The sequence below is a fragment of the Lepisosteus oculatus genome, chromosome 6, assembly GCF_040954835.1.
Source record: "Lepisosteus oculatus isolate fLepOcu1 chromosome 6, fLepOcu1.hap2, whole genome shotgun sequence".
Classification (NCBI taxonomy): domain Eukaryota; kingdom Metazoa; phylum Chordata; class Actinopteri; order Semionotiformes; family Lepisosteidae; genus Lepisosteus; species Lepisosteus oculatus.
In genome coordinates, this window is record NC_090701.1 from 51721120 (window position 1) to 51739567 (window position 18448).

Genomic DNA, 18448 nt, shown 5'->3' on the forward strand with positions numbered 1-18448 from the left:
TGTAGACATCCCAGAGCCCAACCAGGTACATAACCACCTCACAATTCTCCTTACATAGGCCTGACTCACACAACCAACCTGAAATGAACAACTGAAGAGTGGTCAGTATTATACTGTAAATACGTTTTCTTAAAGGGGAAATGCAGTCTGCTTCTCAGACAAGTTATTAATTCATTGAAAGTATAGACAAAGTTTAAATTAAGCACAAAATCAGTGAAAGTACTGTACATTGGCATGTTGTTGCAAACCCCTGGTCTCCCCACAGGCAAGAGCAAGAGTTCCAACAAATTGTGACATGATGTGGCCCTTCCTGCTCACTAGTCACTGTAAGAACTAATGTAATGCAATGTATGAGTAAATAAATACAGGTGGTGCAGCAGAAAGTTTCCAATATGATGTGCATGCAGAGTTAACAAGTAAGTTCCATTTATTGGCAAAACAGTCTCGTAGTCCAGAGCACTACTTCAATTGGATTAAAAAAGATGTATTCTTATGCAATGTAGTAAGTCTGATTCATGTCACTAGATGGTTTGTTGCCTTGTTCTGAATTGCAGAATATGGCTCTGCACATACCTGGAAATCTAGCCTCTTTTGAGATGTGAATAAGAGGTTTTACATGATACTGAGTACATTTTACTTTATTGTGGTTTGAAATACACTCATCAATGCTGTTTCGTTCTAACCCTGAGATATAAAAATAGCCTTGCATTCCCCCTTTCATACCTTTGTGAAACTGTTTATTGTAAACAAATGGTTATAATAAAATAACACATTAATTTATAAGTGCAACAGTTGTATTATTATGGAAAATGTATTCATAAATTATATAAAATGTACTCCCAGTAAACAATTTGTATTAATAAACATGACAGTTCTGCATACCTAGTGCTTTTTACCCTTGATGAGCAATTGATTTCACAATTAACAATAGTCAAAATGTTAAATAAATCAAATAAAAAGCGGGTGTTAGAGAGGATTGAAAATAGTCTGTTGCTAGTTTTGAGGATTACTTACATTTAGTAAGTTACTTAAAATTAAGCGAATTTGTTCTTTGGAGTTTTAAAGAGTTATTGATTCCCTAAAAAGCTGACTCAGATCCAGCTGGAGGAAGACCAGACTGGGTTGGGACTCAGTCCAGAGGCACACTTTGATTGAGACAGACTGTGATCTACAAACACTATTGCTGATCTCTTACACAAAAAAAAACACAAATACTCTTAACATTGCTTCATGAGCCTTTTAAAAGCAACTTGGAGCCTGGAAATTAAGAAATACAAAATGCAACACTTTGAGTGGCTCTATGCAGTCTCAAAACACCACATTGTTTATTTCAAATGTTACAATAAGGGGATGAGAGTGAACTGAACAATATACAGTACGATACTTCTTTCAGATCGAATTGTTAAACATTAACAAGATTAAGAGTGGCCCCAGGGAAATGACCTAATGTGAACATAATAAACACAAATTATTTTAATGTGTCTTTTATTATAGCTTAAAAATCAGTATTTTAATCATGGGAATACAATGTGAAAATATAGAGATGGAAAGCAACATATTTCTACATATTTTTGTGGATCACTCAGACAAGGCTTTTCAGCAACCTGCTGTTTAGAAAACACTCAAAGCAAAAAATAGACTAAATATTAAATTCAACAAGCTTACATAGCCTTCCATGAACAAACACAAATAACACGCTCAATATAAAATAACAAATAAATAAAGCATGGCATACTAGAAGAAACAAATTGAATTGATTGTACTTTTTAGAAGGAAGGAAACATTTAGGAATTAACATAAAAAATGACATTAAACAACTGAATTTGTTTAGCATTTGTATTATAATAAGTGAGATAAACGAATTTCTTAGTTAATTAAAATGATTTTATTGATTCCAGATAATGCGCTTCGGAATTTACTCCTAGAAAGTGTCCTGTAAGCTGTGGGTGGGTCACAGCAATCTCTCTAAGCCTGCAGGAAGTGTATTACCTGTCAATATTCATTCTGAGAAATCACCCCTCTTACAGTCTAATCACTCATTGAATTATCAAATGCATTAACTTCAGGTACTGACCTCAACATCTGAAATTGAAAGCTTTCTGAATGTGTGTGTTACGTGTCTGCTTTTTTCCAGACTCTAAAAAAGACTAAGAATGAAATTTCTAACTGTTAGACTAGCCTTAAAATGTTTTAGTAGACTGCAGGTACTGTATGCCAGCCCGTCAAATGGTTACATTGCTTATAACTAAAAATGAAGAATGAAAATACTTTTTTATGAAGTTCATGTTTTAAACTTACGAAGATACAGCAGTACCAAGGTTTTAAAATTACCAAATGTTCCCTTTCCTACAGTATTACAAACCCTGGACAATTTAATGCTGTCATACTGTATGTCATACTTGATCTCACTGACAATAAAACATGCAGATGGCAGAATTACTAACAGCAAAACAATTGTGGGACAACAAGCTTTGAATTATTCGCACAAAAAATATCACTCCAAAACCTTAAACACAAGAACAGCTGAATATACAGTTAGCAGGCTTTGTGTAACTTTGTGTAACCTAGAGTAATTATTTATTGTGATTAGAACATTATTTTCTGAAAAACGTTTGTATACATGCTTTTATAAGAACATTTTTTGTAGATTTTAAATCTTCAGTGATATTTAAGGAGAGAAATACACTCTTGTCCAATGTATCCATTTTTCTTGATACCTACAAAGGATTTGAAGACTCGTCTGTCTTGATTTAACTTCTTCAAGCTTTGTTCCAGAGTGCTTTTGACAGCATACTGTAACTACAAAGGCAATGTAACAATACTGAAGTAGGCATTCATTAAACTTCTACAAGCAATAAATTAAGTGAAAGAAGATATCTCTAAATTAGCTCTCTCCATTTTCAAAGGTTAAATAGCAGATAAAAAGCGTATTGGCAACATTCCTGGAAAATAAGTCATAGTGCAAATTAACTTAAAAAAACTCTCTCTAATTGTTCCCTGAAACATGCATGCCATATGTATTCCTGTTACAATACTTTGGCAAAGCAAATGATTACGATTTCTATTAGAAAGGGGATTGGACTTTTTAGATGTTAAAATCTATTTGTGGGCTTTTATTGTTAATATTTTAAATTCCAAACTTGATTCAAAGGCATTAAAGTCAGAACACATGAATGGACCAGGAAACGCCAGCAGGTAAGTCACAGGGCTTATAATAAAAGAACAAAAGCACAGTTATAATATACCATGACAGCAAGGAAATAATGAAACTTCTGGCTATAAGCTGTTACGAGGGGAAGGGCAGATTAAAGAAAGAAAAGAATTAAATTCTCTTTATCAGTGCACACATATTAAAACAGCCAGCACTTAAGGACACCAGATGGCCTTTCATCAGCTCATACATCAGATTGAAGCTTTTTTCCTCATGTCACAAAAACAACATTTGCACACAAAACGTTATTTTAGCCACCTGTTCTAAAATTCGCACACAATTAGAAAAAAATAGCCATTTGTTTAAGGGGAGGAAAGGCGGTGAGTGCAACTTTTAAGGATTTTTCCTCCTGCGCAAAATCTGTGAAGGACTTTTGTGATTACAGCAAAATCCAAATGATCTCTCACAACCATGCTCTGGATAAATTCATTAATTACATTTATCTCGAAAATGAAACCATTTTATTCCTCTGGAGCAAACAGCTTTTAAAATCACAATGCAATGGAAGGTATTAACTCACGTTCAGGGGGGATAACAATAACAAGTCAATCTCACCCAGCTGTTCCTAATCATAATCATTACCAAAATTAGCTATACACTGTATATGTCAAATACGTGCACCTTCTTTTTCCCTTGTATTTTTTTCACACATCCCTTGTTTATCCCATCTCCAGCTTGCTGCCATCCCCTGATTAACTCCTCTCTCTGAATGGGGTTTGAGGCTCTTAGTCCTGTGGCTTCAATAAGCAGGTTAAATCAGAACTATCCTTCCTAAAATACTCAAACATTCACAAATCATCCGATTCTTGGATATTGTTCACCCTCATGAAAGCAAGTTGTGAGTGAAAGATTTAGGTTTAAGCACCTCACAATATAGTTAGCAGCTACAGTATATGATTTTCAAAAGCAATACATACTGTACAGTATCAGTCACTAAATGTATAACTGTATTCTTAATACTAATAAGCAAAACTTTTTTATTGACATTTTAAAAACCAGTTAACCACTGTTTTGTGGTTATTTTAGTGTACACAATCATTTCTTTAAAAACGTGATATTTACACAGTGTAACGCTTGTGTAACTTTTAAGAGTGACCGAATAATTAATCTGCCTCGTACTGAAAGCAAATGTACTGTAAATAGTTGGTTCCAAAGGAAAGAGTAAGGGTTATTTCCACTCTGAAAAGCAAAATGGATGGAAAAACTATACCTTTTCATGTTTGAAGCCCTTTTTCCATTCAGCACATGTAAAGAAGGCTTAACGGCCGAAACTTTGTGTTTGTGTTTCTTTTTACTTTTCAGCGTGTAAATGAACTTTTACCTGTTGCTTGTAAGTGCTTGTTTTTCACTTTTTGAGTTAAACTTCTGATAGGGAATAAAACATTGCGCAGCTTCTAGCTGGGGACAAAAATACCGTATGTTGCAAGGAGGAGTGTCGGGAGATCAAATTTAATTTTCACATAAGGCTGTCTTAAGTGGGTAAACCCCATTTTTATAAATTCACCAGTTCAAAGCACCGCTATGAAACCATATGCTAGCAACTCGTACAGTACGTGACAAGGCGAAGTGTTGCATTACCCCAGTGCTCATCGTTGAAAGTCCTCAGAGCTGAGCTGCTCTGACAAGGATACTGGCCTGCGGGACACTGGCCAAGTAGAGGACTCTGTAATGTGATGCGGCGGGGATCCCATCTGAACGAAACGTAATGCGCATTGTACAGTGTACGGTGTACTGTGTATGTGTGGGGCGCTTATCTTGCGGCTGGCGACGTTGCACGGAGACCCCCACGTTTCTGAGGTTTACGTTTCTGAGCCTCATTTTAACTTGACGGGTCCGAGACCTCAACGTCAATAATCCCTGCACCGTTGCCTGTTTTACTGCTTCTCTACCGGGGTACATAATCACCGCGAAATTTGTGAGCTTAAATACCTGTAACGCAACGGGGGCTCAGGCGGGCGCCCTTGCCGCATCTGGTCGGCCCCATCCCGGGTTCGAGCCTCCAGTCGGGATGGGGCCGACCAGATGCGGCAAGGGCGCCCGCCTGAGCCCCCGTCCGTAAGCGTTACATACCTATAGAAATTCTTGTAGAAGTGCACTCTCTTTCTGAAATCATTGTATTAAATAAAGTCTCTGTTTTAAGTACAGCGAATTATTTTAAGTAGTACTTTTTGCGATTTGTTCCCAGTTTACCTGTTACTGGATTAGAATATTAATTGTTGTATTAGAATGTTAGTCTCCTAACTCCCCTGATTGAAAATATTGACGTCTTAAATCCAATAGTCATGGAAGTACCCTGCTAATTGAATCGTTTGTTTTAACTTCAAATATGAAACAAGAAACGCATTTATGCTCTGCAGGTAACTTACAATGCCAGTATTATATATCTTTTGCCACTTGTGAGTCCTTTTCCCCTAGGGAGGAAAAAAAGCAAATTCTACATTTCTGTGGCTTTCTAACATAGCCCTTGGCAACAGCAGTAAAATGGGTTAGAAAAACGTAAGTTTCCAAGCTTCCTATGAGAAGTTAATTGAATGCTTATTTACAGGACGACAAAATAAAAATGTATTTTCACACTCTTTTTCGGTTTGCATGTTGCTGTCCAAATTCAGGTTTAGCTTTCTACAACAGGACAAAACGCCTTGTATTGGCAGCACTCCCAAGGCTGTAGCAGAGAAACGTCAACATATATAACAGCGTACTGTATGTTTGTTTAAGTAGAGCTGACGTCTGCAAAACGTGGTGTTTGGGGTTTCGGTTGTGGGTTCCCATCGCAATAAATTTCCCAGCACATGGAAGCCTCAGTATTTTCCTAAATGTAAACCAAAGGTACATGGATGTAAAATAAATAAAATGGATCTAAAAGCAAAGTTTGCACGCTTAGATGAAGAAGTTCTCTAAATGGTAACACACTGTACACAATATAACCTTTTGCCAGTGAAGCGTGTAGACAACTGCAACAAAGCCTGGCCTCTGTGTGAGAGAACCTGGGCTCTTGTCTGTGCCTGCCACTGCACAGATGCCACCTGGGATACTGGAGTCCCAGCAGGCAGCATGCCAGTGAGGTGCTGAACTCGGGACTTCATGGTCCGATTCCAAGCACTGATTGAAGCATGGCAAGTTACAAGGCAGGGATAGTTCTGCAAGTTAATAACCATACATTGTAGCTTAGTACAGAGCGTCCACAGCCTGACCTAACCCACAGCTATTATGCTGTTTTCCAGAATAGAAAATTACCATCAACTGGAAATAAACTGGCTTCATTAATGCTCTCATTGCATCGGCCAAGGCATATCCTTCTCTTGAAGTGCCCATTATGAGCATTCCTCCAGCTGGACACACCAGTAAACTAAACCTCAGGAGTAATTCCAAGGTAACAAGCTACGTCTCTGTGACTGTGGACTTGAACAGGTTCCAGACTGACTTTCTTGTACATTTACAGTGAGTTGGAAGGTGGAGGGTTTGTTTACGACATACAGTATACATAGTCTTAAGAATGTAAAACTCGCATCTGCATTAGGGTCACTGCAGCCTGGTATCCTAGCAAAATTGCTGCTTTGTTCTATGTACTCCACTTTCCACCAGTTCTTTGAACATCACTAAATTTATTTACAGCAGAGCAGAAATCCTGTGATTTGGATTATGTATTGTCCCAACTGTGATCTTACAGTACCTTCTACAAAGTATTTACATAATTTCAGAGACATTCTGCTCCATAACGATACTGATCGTCCATTTATGCTGGCGAGAGAAACCTGAGGTCGTAACAGGACGGGTGTGAAAAGCCAACTTCACACCCAGACTACAAAACACTTCCGTGCACAGAGTGTTATCAATGTGTGGATTGGATTACCAGACCACATAGTGGAGAAAATTCAAGTCAAGGCTTGAAATGACAAGCAAGGACTGTGCAAATAGTCCATTCTTGTCATTAATTATTCTTGTGTTCTCATCTCATTCTGTGCAATAAATGTCTTTACAGAGTTAACCAACCTTCTCAAGTGCTTGATAGGGTAAAGATGGTGTATTCTGTATCTTGCAAATGCTTACTTCTTTTTTGAGGCATAAACTGCACATAAAGAGATCTTAGGTCTTTGTCATTGCATCCTACGCATCATTAACACCTGCTGAATACTGACAGACAGTTCCTTTGTCTTTCTTTCCCTGGATTTTCCAGTACAGGAAGTCAGGGTCCCTTATAACAAAAGTACAATGCAACAGTGTGTGGTGAAATGAAAAGGATGAGAGGAAATCACACAAAACATTACACACCAAGACAACTGTTAGGGATAGACTTACCTCTAATGGATTGCCTTCATGATGCAATTATACAGGAAGGGAGTAAAGCAAATTCAACACCATGAGCACATTTCTTTCAAAATCACCCCTCAAGATGGCAGTAATGTATGAAAGGAAACTTGAAAATGTATTAATAAAATAAAAATTAAAAGTAATGCTTTTGACATTTTGCACTGCTCATAGCAGGCTTAGGTTCCTCCATTGATGTAATTATTAAGCGATGGAATATTATCACATGATTAGCATAGACGTGCTTGCAGCTGGATAAGAAGCATATGAAGATGTGGAGATACCTTCTTCAAATTAAACTCCACTACTTATGCCTTACAACACATTGTTTTGTTTTTGTAGGCACAGATCCAAGTATCAACAAACATAAGACAAGCCTTTTGGAGATTTAAAGGGATGAAGCCTGACTTAACTGAAGTTCAAGAAAGCACAAAGAATATAGTCATACAGTATGTCATTCTTATGTCGTTAATTATTTAACAGCCAAAAAAGATGCAGACATTTACCTAGATTAGATGCAAATTTAGAAGTGAATCTGCAATGTGATATAATAGGTTACTGTGCTAAAATGGCTAAAATCTCTGTGTGCATTTTCAGTTTATAATTCTTATACTAACAGACATGGTGGCAAAAATATACGAGCAGTCAGGATCCCATTTTGTTTCTTCTGACTGTGAGCTTTCAGGTCTGTCATTGGCTCTTGCTCTGATGCCTGGAGCACTTGTGAACATTTTCCATGACAACGAGTGCAATGCAGGGGCCTTGTACCTTTTGTCGCGATGGAGTGTTTTTGAAGTAGCCAAGGACGTTTCAAGAATAAAGCATCTCTGGCCCAACAGACCCACGAGTATGGCATGCCAGCCGAGGTTACTTCAGATACCGAGTGGCATCACTGTGAACTCAACAAAGCCATCCCCATGGAGAATGCAGCACTTATCAAGTTGCCAGCTCTATTAGCTTACCCCAGGAAGCTGTGAGGAATGTGCTGTGCGAGACATGAAAGCTGTTTCCACACAAAATATGAAGACTGTGGGAACTGATTCCTGCTGACCCAAGGAGTAAGTTCAGGTCTGCATTGAAATTTTTTGACAAGCGGCTTGAAAAATATTCTGTGGTTTGATGGAGACCTAGTTCACCTCCGTGACCAAATGCACACCCTGAAGATCAAAGTTCAGAAAGTTTTCCCTGACCGCTGGTGCACACTATCAATCGCACATTAGCTGAGGTTGTGAGAGTGGTGTTCAACAGGACCCTGAGTTCCATGGAGAATGCAGCACAAAACGACCAACTATGCAGTGATTCCAGTGGGAAATTAATTAAAAGAGGATTTTTAAACCTGATGACACCTTGGCACCCTGATGTCACAGTTGCAGGTTTCTGATTTTTTTTTTGCGCGTAACAATGGGCATCCTTGAAACATTTATGTCTTGCTTTACTGAATGCTCTAATTTTGTGACTCATAGTTAAAATAAAACACATCTTACATTATCCCTCGATAACATCACAATGTTTCAAACCAAACCAAATCATATAAAAATTCCTGAAGATCTCACAATCTAACCCTGAAGTACAGCGTACACTTCGTTAAGTGCACTCCAGAGTGCTTTATGCAATGATGGAGCAACACTGAAAAAAAGAACATTTAAAGGATAAGGTTTAAAAGCCCACAAACTGCCCATATTTCTTTTTGGAATTTTAAACATCAGTCCTAACTTGCAGAATTCCAGTGCTTTCCCCTATTTCTTATGTTCTGATCTATAAAAACAATCTAATTCTAAGATTTCTGAGAATGGATTTTTTTCTTTATAAGCACTTTTACCGAAGCTTGGGCAAAAGGTTAGATTTGTTTTGATATTATCAAAATATAGTATATCTGGAACATAATAACCACAATCCTGACACTGTTGAATTAAAGGAAAGTCAGAAAAGACAACAATAATAGTGTATCCAAGTCAAACCTTTGAAGGATAAAAGGTAATTGTCCCTGTTCTCGGTGCATTGTGTGACTCTCCCTTCTAAAAGAATACCCCAAGAACGAGGTCAATGAAGTCCTGTGATCAAGAAAATACTAGCAACAAAATAAGAGAAACAGGCTAAACTGGACCCCCTACCAGTAATCTTCAGTCTTGCCTTATCTCTTCAGTAAACCTAAGGACACAAAATGTATGAACAGAATTTTGTCTTTGATAAGTGTAACTGTTGTAAAGAAAAGAAATGTTGAAAATGTCCTATACAGTACATGTTCTTTTTCATTGCTATATCTCAGCCTCAACAGTAGTACAGTATATTTAACTGTAGGTCTCAGTCAAAAATGAATTCCAAACATAAGCTAACAGCGAGTCTCTACAGTACATACATGTCAATACAACCATAAACCTCATATGCTCACAACAGTACAATTAACTATTCCTAAACCCTTAAATTGACCTCAGCCCCTTAGTTTAACTACTGTAAAGCTAACTGAAATCCTTGTCTGTGCATACCTCAACACTAAGGCTTAACCAAATTATAAAATAAAACTAACTGTACTTAAATTCTATTCCTAACGCTACACACAACATTAATCACGGCACCAAAACCTTATTTGCAATCTTATATCAAATGTAATCTAAACCAATCCTATTTACACGAAAAAGTTGTACTGTACAGTGTGTCTAACATTTGCCAAAACTTAAAACCAAACCTTACCGTTCCTTTACTTTAATATTTCCCAGGACCCTTGACTTCAAACCATTCTTAATCAAAGCCCAACCTATGACAAAATCTAAGATGGCTTTAGTTTATGCAGGAGGTAGAACAATTTCTCCATAAACTAAAATAATGCGGAGGAATTTAAAAGATTTATCTTTGAATTAATTAATGAAACAGTTCATTAAAACTCCAGGATATTTTTCACAGAAAAGCTAGAACAGAAATGCTTTCAATCCTAATACACTTTTCTATATATACTGGAGGAGAAAGAGCTTTAAGTAAGTTTTAAAGTCACAGAATCTGTGGATTTGGGCCGAGCTCTGCATATAGTATGTGTGCTGCACACAAGACGTCGGAATAGCCCACAATGTGGAGCATGGTCTCTATTACGGTATGAGGGCTAGAAGTAAGAAGAGTATAATACAGATCCTAATCTCATATTATGAAATGGATTAAACTCTTGCAGTAAACCCTTAAATTATCCATTCAATGTCTGTACATGAGCAGGAGAGCCTTAAAGCCAGGTCTCGATTTCACAGGGAACCACATATGAGTTATGTCCTGATGTACAGTACTTTCATTCGACACATATGGTTCAGCACTACAGTATATTCATACTGAAGCCAAATTAATACCATAGAAGAAATGAAGGAATTTATCGATTTATTGATTATTATTATTATTATCATCATCATCAGTATTTCAGCATCAGGCTATGTGTATGTCCCACTGCTTTCCTATCGTATTCCAGACTCTTATTGTAATTGTGTAATTCTGCTGACTCCTACATTTTTCTTAATGTAAAGAGCTTTGAGAAGCCATTTTTTAAGGCGCAATATGAAATAGAGTTTATTATTATTCAATATCATTATTAATGTTATGCAGGTTGAAGGAAAGAAGTCCTTGTATCATTTGTAACATGCCTTCAAATGACAGTCCAGAGTGAAAAGTAACACCCTGGGGTTTTCCTAATTCCATCAAGGAATTGATGGAGTATCATGGGCATAGCTGTGAAGTCCACATCCACAATAATTAATAGCCTGATCAAGAGGCATCATATAAATAGTAAATTTTCCAGGACAGAACCCAGTGGAACACACCGAGTCGGTGAGACCAGATGATATACAAAGGGTTAGTGTCATATCCGCTTAAAACAAATGATTGAGACGTATGTGAATAGAATCAACTCGTTCTATTACACCGAGGGAACACTAATAAACCAAATAAACCAAAAATAATTCAGTCTGATTCCATTTTCAAGAAATCTCTTTCCTAACCTTCATTAGCTGCAGGTTTTTGGAAAACTGTATCAAAATATTGGTTATATAAAGAGTTCTCACTGAATTAACAACATGATACAAAAAATGTAAATACTAAACTGTTTTGAAACAGAAAGAATTGATGTGGAAACTTCAGTGTTAGTTTTTAAACTACAGTACACAGGTGATGGAATATTTCTAAGAACAAATATTTTAGACAATATTTACCGACTATAAAAAACTACCTGAAATATATCTACATGGCTACTGTTTTAAGTAGCTAACTTCTATGACATAATGAATGCAACAATAACACAAGTTACTAAAACAGAGCGACAAATGTTTTAAATGCAACTCCAACATTGTTTTTGACAACCCTCAAAAGAAAAATTCCTGTCAGCAAAAACATTCTTTTTTTCAACTTAAGAAATATCTAATGCACTGTATAATATAATACATATCTTGACAGAACAACATACTGTACACTAAACCTTGAAAACAGGTGTCAATGGCTGGTATGAGTTTTTTTGTAAGATTTGTAAATGTTTCTTTCATACTGTAAATTGCAATGTTCTAAACAGTATCTGATTTCAGATAGTCCCTCCAGCCTTACTTCAGCTGGATGACAAACAAACTTTGAATATGTGAAGGAATTAAACCGTGAAGCCTGCAAAAAGACATACTGGGGTATACTTTCTGTGGTTCTGTTTGTGGGTGAACTAAAATTTAATTGTTTCATGGCACACAGCTGTCTGAAAGGGCCAGCTCTCTGTTTTATAATTGTGTGACATTATGTCAAATACTGTAATGCAGTTAATGTATATGAAAATAAAACACTTGTATATGTTGTTCACTTGACAAGTTGTACATTTCAGTAGCAAGTAAAAACATGTTTAAATTGTTTTATGAAAATACTTCATGTTTATGGAGGTATTTGCTACACGTCACACATGCCACTACAAATGTCTCATAAAAAATACATTTTAAATGGGAGTTACTTAAAATTAATGACTCTAAAACCACCAAATTACATTACATATGGCATCCAAGAAAGAAAATTCACACAAGCAAATGATAAGCAGACGCTTAAAGAAGACATCAACACAATGGTCGAAGCTGAGGATTTCTATAATGGAAAAAAACAAAGTACGCTGCCTTTCAGAGAAAAGGAATAATCCAAAAACACAAAAGTCAAAGAAGAGCACACTAAAGAACCGCAAACCAAAGCCAGCAATTAAAGTTACTGAGCTTGTAGAAAAGATGAAAGGCAAGCAGGCAGCTGTCAGCTGAGATAGTAACCAACGCGAATGTCAATATCTCCCCTTGCACTGTTACTAACAGAGTTACAAGACAGCTGGTCGCTACAGGTCTTAATGAAAGGGTTGCAGCAAAAGAGCCAATGTTAAGGCCTCAAAATAAATTTGAAGATGAACTTTGCAAAGAAATCACACAAACCTGGCACTGGAACATATAATCAAGTATTACGATTTGATGAGACCAAAATTTGAAATGTGTGCAAAACTATCATCACATTTTTTTTCTGGATACATTACAAAATGATATACCCCCTTGTGAAAGTGTGTGTGTGTGGGGTGGGGAGGGGGAGACCATTTTAGTGGTGTCTTTTTTTCTGAAGATTAAAATCTAGTACGGACTTTTGTCAACCATGGAAAATTACAAAAATATGAGCAGATACAAAAACTACGTATCACTGAAGAAGTACTGTATTACAAATACCACAAATGCTGTTTTCTATTGTAAAGCAGGCAAATAAACAGACTTACAAAGAAGTTTCATGTACATTTTAAATTAATGAAATCAGCTTACCTCTAATGTCATAAATAAAATGCAATAATTAAAATATTACTTACCCCGCATACCGGTTATTGTAGAGGTAAGCACCCACTGGACATAACAAATTGCTGGAAATCACATAGAACAGAACTGCGGCTTGAACTGTGGTTTTGGCACCGATATCCATAGTTCTAAAAAATAATGAGAGTGGAGACACGACAGCTAATATTTCTTAAGAACTTCAGTTTATCTGATGACAAAGTATGCCTAGCGCAACAGTGCGGCCGTGATTCGCGATTGGCACTGCTGGGGAGCGGCAGGGGTCTGGGCTGCAGAAGAGATGACAAGACGCTGCTGGTGTTGAGGTACATATACTGCAGGTCTACACTGTGCGTGGAAACCTGGATCGCTAGCTAGCACCAGGAGGACGTTTGCCACCCCATTCCTCAGAAAAGAGGGAGATGTCCCTTCTTTTAAAATGTGCCGGATCTCGACCACGTGAGCCGGTGTCTGCGAGGTTGGTAACTGGAGATTCGTTGGGCTTCAGAGAGGAGGAGCAGCGCAGCACACGGAGGGAAAAGCCTCTTCGACTTTTTTTTCCCGACTGTGAGTTGGAGGTGGCGTTTGTTACAGGTAATACCTGGATTCGCAACCGAGGTGATTACCTTGATTGCATAGAGCCACATACTGTATGTATTACTGCATACAGCTGCTGTACAAGAAAGCATTTTGTGCACAGCCAAATCTATTCAATGCACGTTTTAATTTAAAATTAAACCGTTCCCTATTCCAGATTAATGTATAACATAACGGTAGTTTACGTTTATCACGTACTGTAGCTCTTTAATAACGTCCAGTACTGATGCTGTATTGTTCCTCAATGCTCCAATTCGTGTTTCGCTATCTTTCCGGTATCTTTGTTTTTTCTTTTATCCGGTAAGAAGTATTTTAAGCGCTTTGAGATTGTTCGAAATAAAAAGCTGTACAATAAAAATGCATTTCTTCTTCTTCTTCTTCTTAAAATAAATTTGTGCTTTAGAGATTTGCTCAACAGATCTGTCTCTTGAAATTGTACTTTAAGTTGTCATTATGTACAGTATATATCAGAAACACGTCTGAATATTTTGGTTGATTAACTGTAGAATATTTGAATTCCCATTTTAATTAAATGTGCGAGTGGGGTGAAACATCCAAGGAGAATAATCCATAATAGTAGACGGTGTGAACTATATAAAAATATGTTTTGTATGGTTTAGTTGCAGTAGATTGTAAAATCATATTGCATTTGTAGAGAATCGAAAAGTTTGCTAATTGATGCTCAAAACATTACAGCACTTACAATAGCCTTTGCAACTATGGCTCATTAACACTACTAAAGTAAGAAGAAAATAAGGTACAAACTAGTAGAACACATTTGGCCCATCTGACACTAAATTCATCTTACACTGAAGTGCACCTAAAGTTTTATTCGACTGTGCAATGTACAAAAGAACAAATTGGAGTGGTGGTAATAAAGGTACAGTAGCATGACAGTAGTGTAATCTACGGATAATTTCTGTGTGGATATTTTTGGTCTTACAAGGAATATTGCTACAGGGCCAGTATAGTGAACTGTTTACACTATTCTGTGATTATTAAATGTTTCTGGAAAGAAAATAAAAATTTACCAGATTATAGTCTTGTCCAAAGACTTTGTACCCTTAAACACAGGTATTAAATAGAAAATTTATAGATAGAAAACAACAACAATAATAATAAAAAAAATATTCCATCCATTTTCTATCCACTTCTTCCTATTCAGGGTTGGAGGGGACACAGAACCTATCTCAGCAAGCAACAGGTGCAAGGTGGGATACACCCTGCAGGAGATAGCAGTTCATCCTAGGGCACACACAGACACACACACTCACAACAGGGCCAGTTCTCCCAGAAGCCAATTAACATACCAGTACGTTTTTGCACTGTGGGAAGGAATCCACACAAACACAGGGAGAGCATACAAACTTCACACAGACAGCACCCCAGGTCAAGAACTGAACACAGGCCCCCAGCGCTATAAGGGAGGAATGCTAACTGCTGTACCACTATGCTGCCCTATTGAAAGCAAGCCTTAAGATGCAAGCCCGCAACCTTAAGATGGCGCCGTTCAACGCCGACGTCTTTTTTTTATTTTATTTTTTTACAACGCCGACGTCTCGCGTGTAGCTCTCTCGTTTATTTACGTGTTATGTCTCATTTATGTACAAACAAATGCGTGTGCAACCATTACATAGGACCGACAAACACACCTTGACGTGAGATTCAGATCTTTGCATCTAGCTTCAGTGGAATTGAACGTAGACGGCTTTGCTTCTCAGGCACAGAGCAAACGGGCACGAACGCAAAATGAAGTGAGGTTAGAGAAGCGGCGTGTTAGCACGGCTCTGGTAGCGTTCAAGTTCAGGTTCAAGTTTATTTGTCATTCCAGCCATATATAAGTATACAGAGGAGCGAGATATCGTTCTCCAAGTCTACGGTGCGAATACAGACAAGACACCCACAAGACAATACTATAGACAATGTAGACATAGAGATTTCTGACAGGGTACAGGGTACATAAAGTGCAAGGCGTAATTTAATTTACAGCATGTCTGCCGGTCCCCGCTCCCCAGCATCCGGCTTGCAAATGTGCAGTCGCTGGACAGTAAAATCGACGAACTTCATTGTCACATCAACACTCAGCGCGACTTGAGCGACTGCTGTGTCTTCTGTTTCGCTGAAACCCAACGTTCCCGATGCCACTGTACAACCCGCTGGATTCACGCTGTATAGAGGGAACCGCACAGACGAGTCTACCGGCAAGGAGAAAAGAGTTGGAGTGTGTTTCATGATTAATAACCTTTGGTGCAGTGACGTAGAACTTCTCAGATCCTACAGATCCTTCTCATCTAATCTGGAGTACCTCACTATAAAATGTCGCCCTCTCTACCTACGAGGGAATTTACGGCTGTTCTTATGACCGCTGTGTACATTCACCCGCATGCTAATGCTTCTTTCTTTTTCTTTAGCATTTGTACTGCATCACGAGCCGGCAAGCAGCATCATCATCAGCGAGGTGTAACGCCGACAGTCCACCACTGAAGCGCGTCAGCAGACAGTTGTTCACAATGTGTGACAGTCTGTAGTGCACCACAAATGCATTTTGGGTCAGTTGCCTGAGCCCATCGGACAAGGTTGACTGCACAGCGACCCTGGCCTGTCCGGAATGGGCTCAACTTTGTCCACAGTCGTGGCGGTAGGTTGAAGCCAAGAGGACAGGCAGATGGCTCGGCCAGGGTGGAGTGGTTCACAACATCTGTTGTTGACCACTCAGCACTCCAAGCCGAATCAGCCCTCATGTCCCCTGGCTGTGGGTCCAACCAGACTGGGCGTCTCGAGGACAGGTGTGCTGTTGGATGAAACACAATGTCCGCGTGAAGCAATAACCTACAATTCGCGCAGACTTTGGCCACCAGCTTGGCAGTAGCTTCCTGTGGATGTAGGGTTGACGGTGAGATGCTGCTGAGTGCCGGTAGCCATGATAGTGAAATTGTCACGCCCTCTGCAGCCAGAGGGTGCTCCTTCTCTGTCCTGTCCCTAGTTTCCGGTCTGCTGTCCTTCCTGTCCCTCTCTTTCCCTTGGTCTATATATTTCCAGGTCTTGCACTCTGTCCTCGCTCAGCATTGACGTTCGGATGTCCTGAGACCCGCCTAGCACCAGGGCGCCTCACGTCCGCTCCCTGAGGCCATAGGTTTCTATACGGCATTCCTGAACTCTTTGCACTAATGAGCCCGGGCCTTTTTCCCATCTTGCCGCTACGCATATGGGTCTTTTTCCGCTCTCCTGCTCCCCACGGTTAGTCCCTTTGGACGTCCGTGACAGAATAGGACACAGCGTTCCAGTGATGGTACGCATAGACGTGTTAAATTGCATGTCAACCAGCTTGGCGTGGGATGATCTGGACCAGAGCACAGTACTCTTCTGTTGAATAGCACAGAGTGTCTGAGCCCTTACACCCCAACTTATACCTGCTAGTTTACTAAGAGGATGATTCAGAGTACTGACTTTAGCTGCTGTCCTCATCAAGCATTCGTGGTAGGTCAACGATCTATCCAAGGTCACTACCAGGTAAACTGGATTCGGGTCGTGCTTAATACGCCAACCCTTGAGGTAGATACTGAGTTCCTGGTAAGCCTTTGCACTGTGGAAGTGGAAGACACTGGAGACAGTTTTGGTCGCACTTGGCTGAAGACACCACCTAGTGAGGTCCTCCACCATCATCTCCATGCCTTTGTTCTGCACACTCTACCTCATTGAATGTGTGACCTTGGGTTCTGAGGCAAATATCATCGGCATAGATGAATTTGCGAGACTTGGTCAATGGTATATCGTTGATGTAGGGGTTGAAGAGGCTTGGGGATAAGACCGAACCTTGTGGTAGTCCGTTCGCTTGTTTTCTCCAAGAGCTGCATTTGTTTAGTCCACCTGTCTTTTGGCGGCAGTACAGCCGCCACTCGTCTTGCACCTGACGTCTGTGTTCCTTCTTTAAAGGTGCTTTGGGTAGTCTTTCTGCCATCTTGCCAAGTGGAAGGTCCTGCGTTGCTTGGCATCATGGGTCAATGTGAGACCATTGTTGGTTACATGTTCCACCAACTTTTCTCCATCCTCATCTGGTTTGGAGTAACCCCATCCAGGGTGGTGACCCACATACACTGCAGGGTGTTCAAAAGTTCAAGCATGCCCTGGTCCCAGTGTTCACTAGGTGGTTTGTACACATTTGCGATCCTAAAACCTACAACCTGGACCACGTCACAGAAAGTAGAAGAAGAGATCAGAGACGCATCGGTGACGTCCGAACGTACATATGTCTAGCATCTGGTGTTGACGAGATGATGTTGGCTCCTCCAAGGGTGTAGCGTCCTGCTACTTGGTTTGCTACGTGTGTTTCCTGAAGACCGACTACTGTACATCAACACTATAGCGACTTGCCAAACTGCTGATGAGAGTTGGTTTAGCTGCTGAGAGACCTTCGACGTTCAGCTGTAGAACTCGAAGAGCCGATCCAATGGCTTGAAAAGCATTGTCCCCCAGTGTGCTGGGGCCTTCAGTTGGTGACTGAGATTCATTCCTGAAATTCGGTCAGCCGGTTGGATCCGGAAGCTGTTTTTTT

General features: G+C 39.2%; 1 protein-coding gene across 1 annotated transcript in view; it reads right to left on the bottom strand.

The window, feature by feature from the left end:
• cpa6 (carboxypeptidase A6) overlaps positions 1–13929 on the bottom strand; it is a 47924-nt gene extending 33995 nt beyond the window's left edge. The window contains exon 1 of the mRNA XM_069191552.1: positions 13338–13929. Within this exon, the coding sequence (XP_069047653.1) occupies positions 13338–13447 (110 nt within the window). The 5' untranslated portion in view covers positions 13448–13929. The remainder of the gene's footprint in view (positions 1–13337) is intronic.
• Between the last annotated feature and the right edge of the window lie 4519 nt (positions 13930–18448).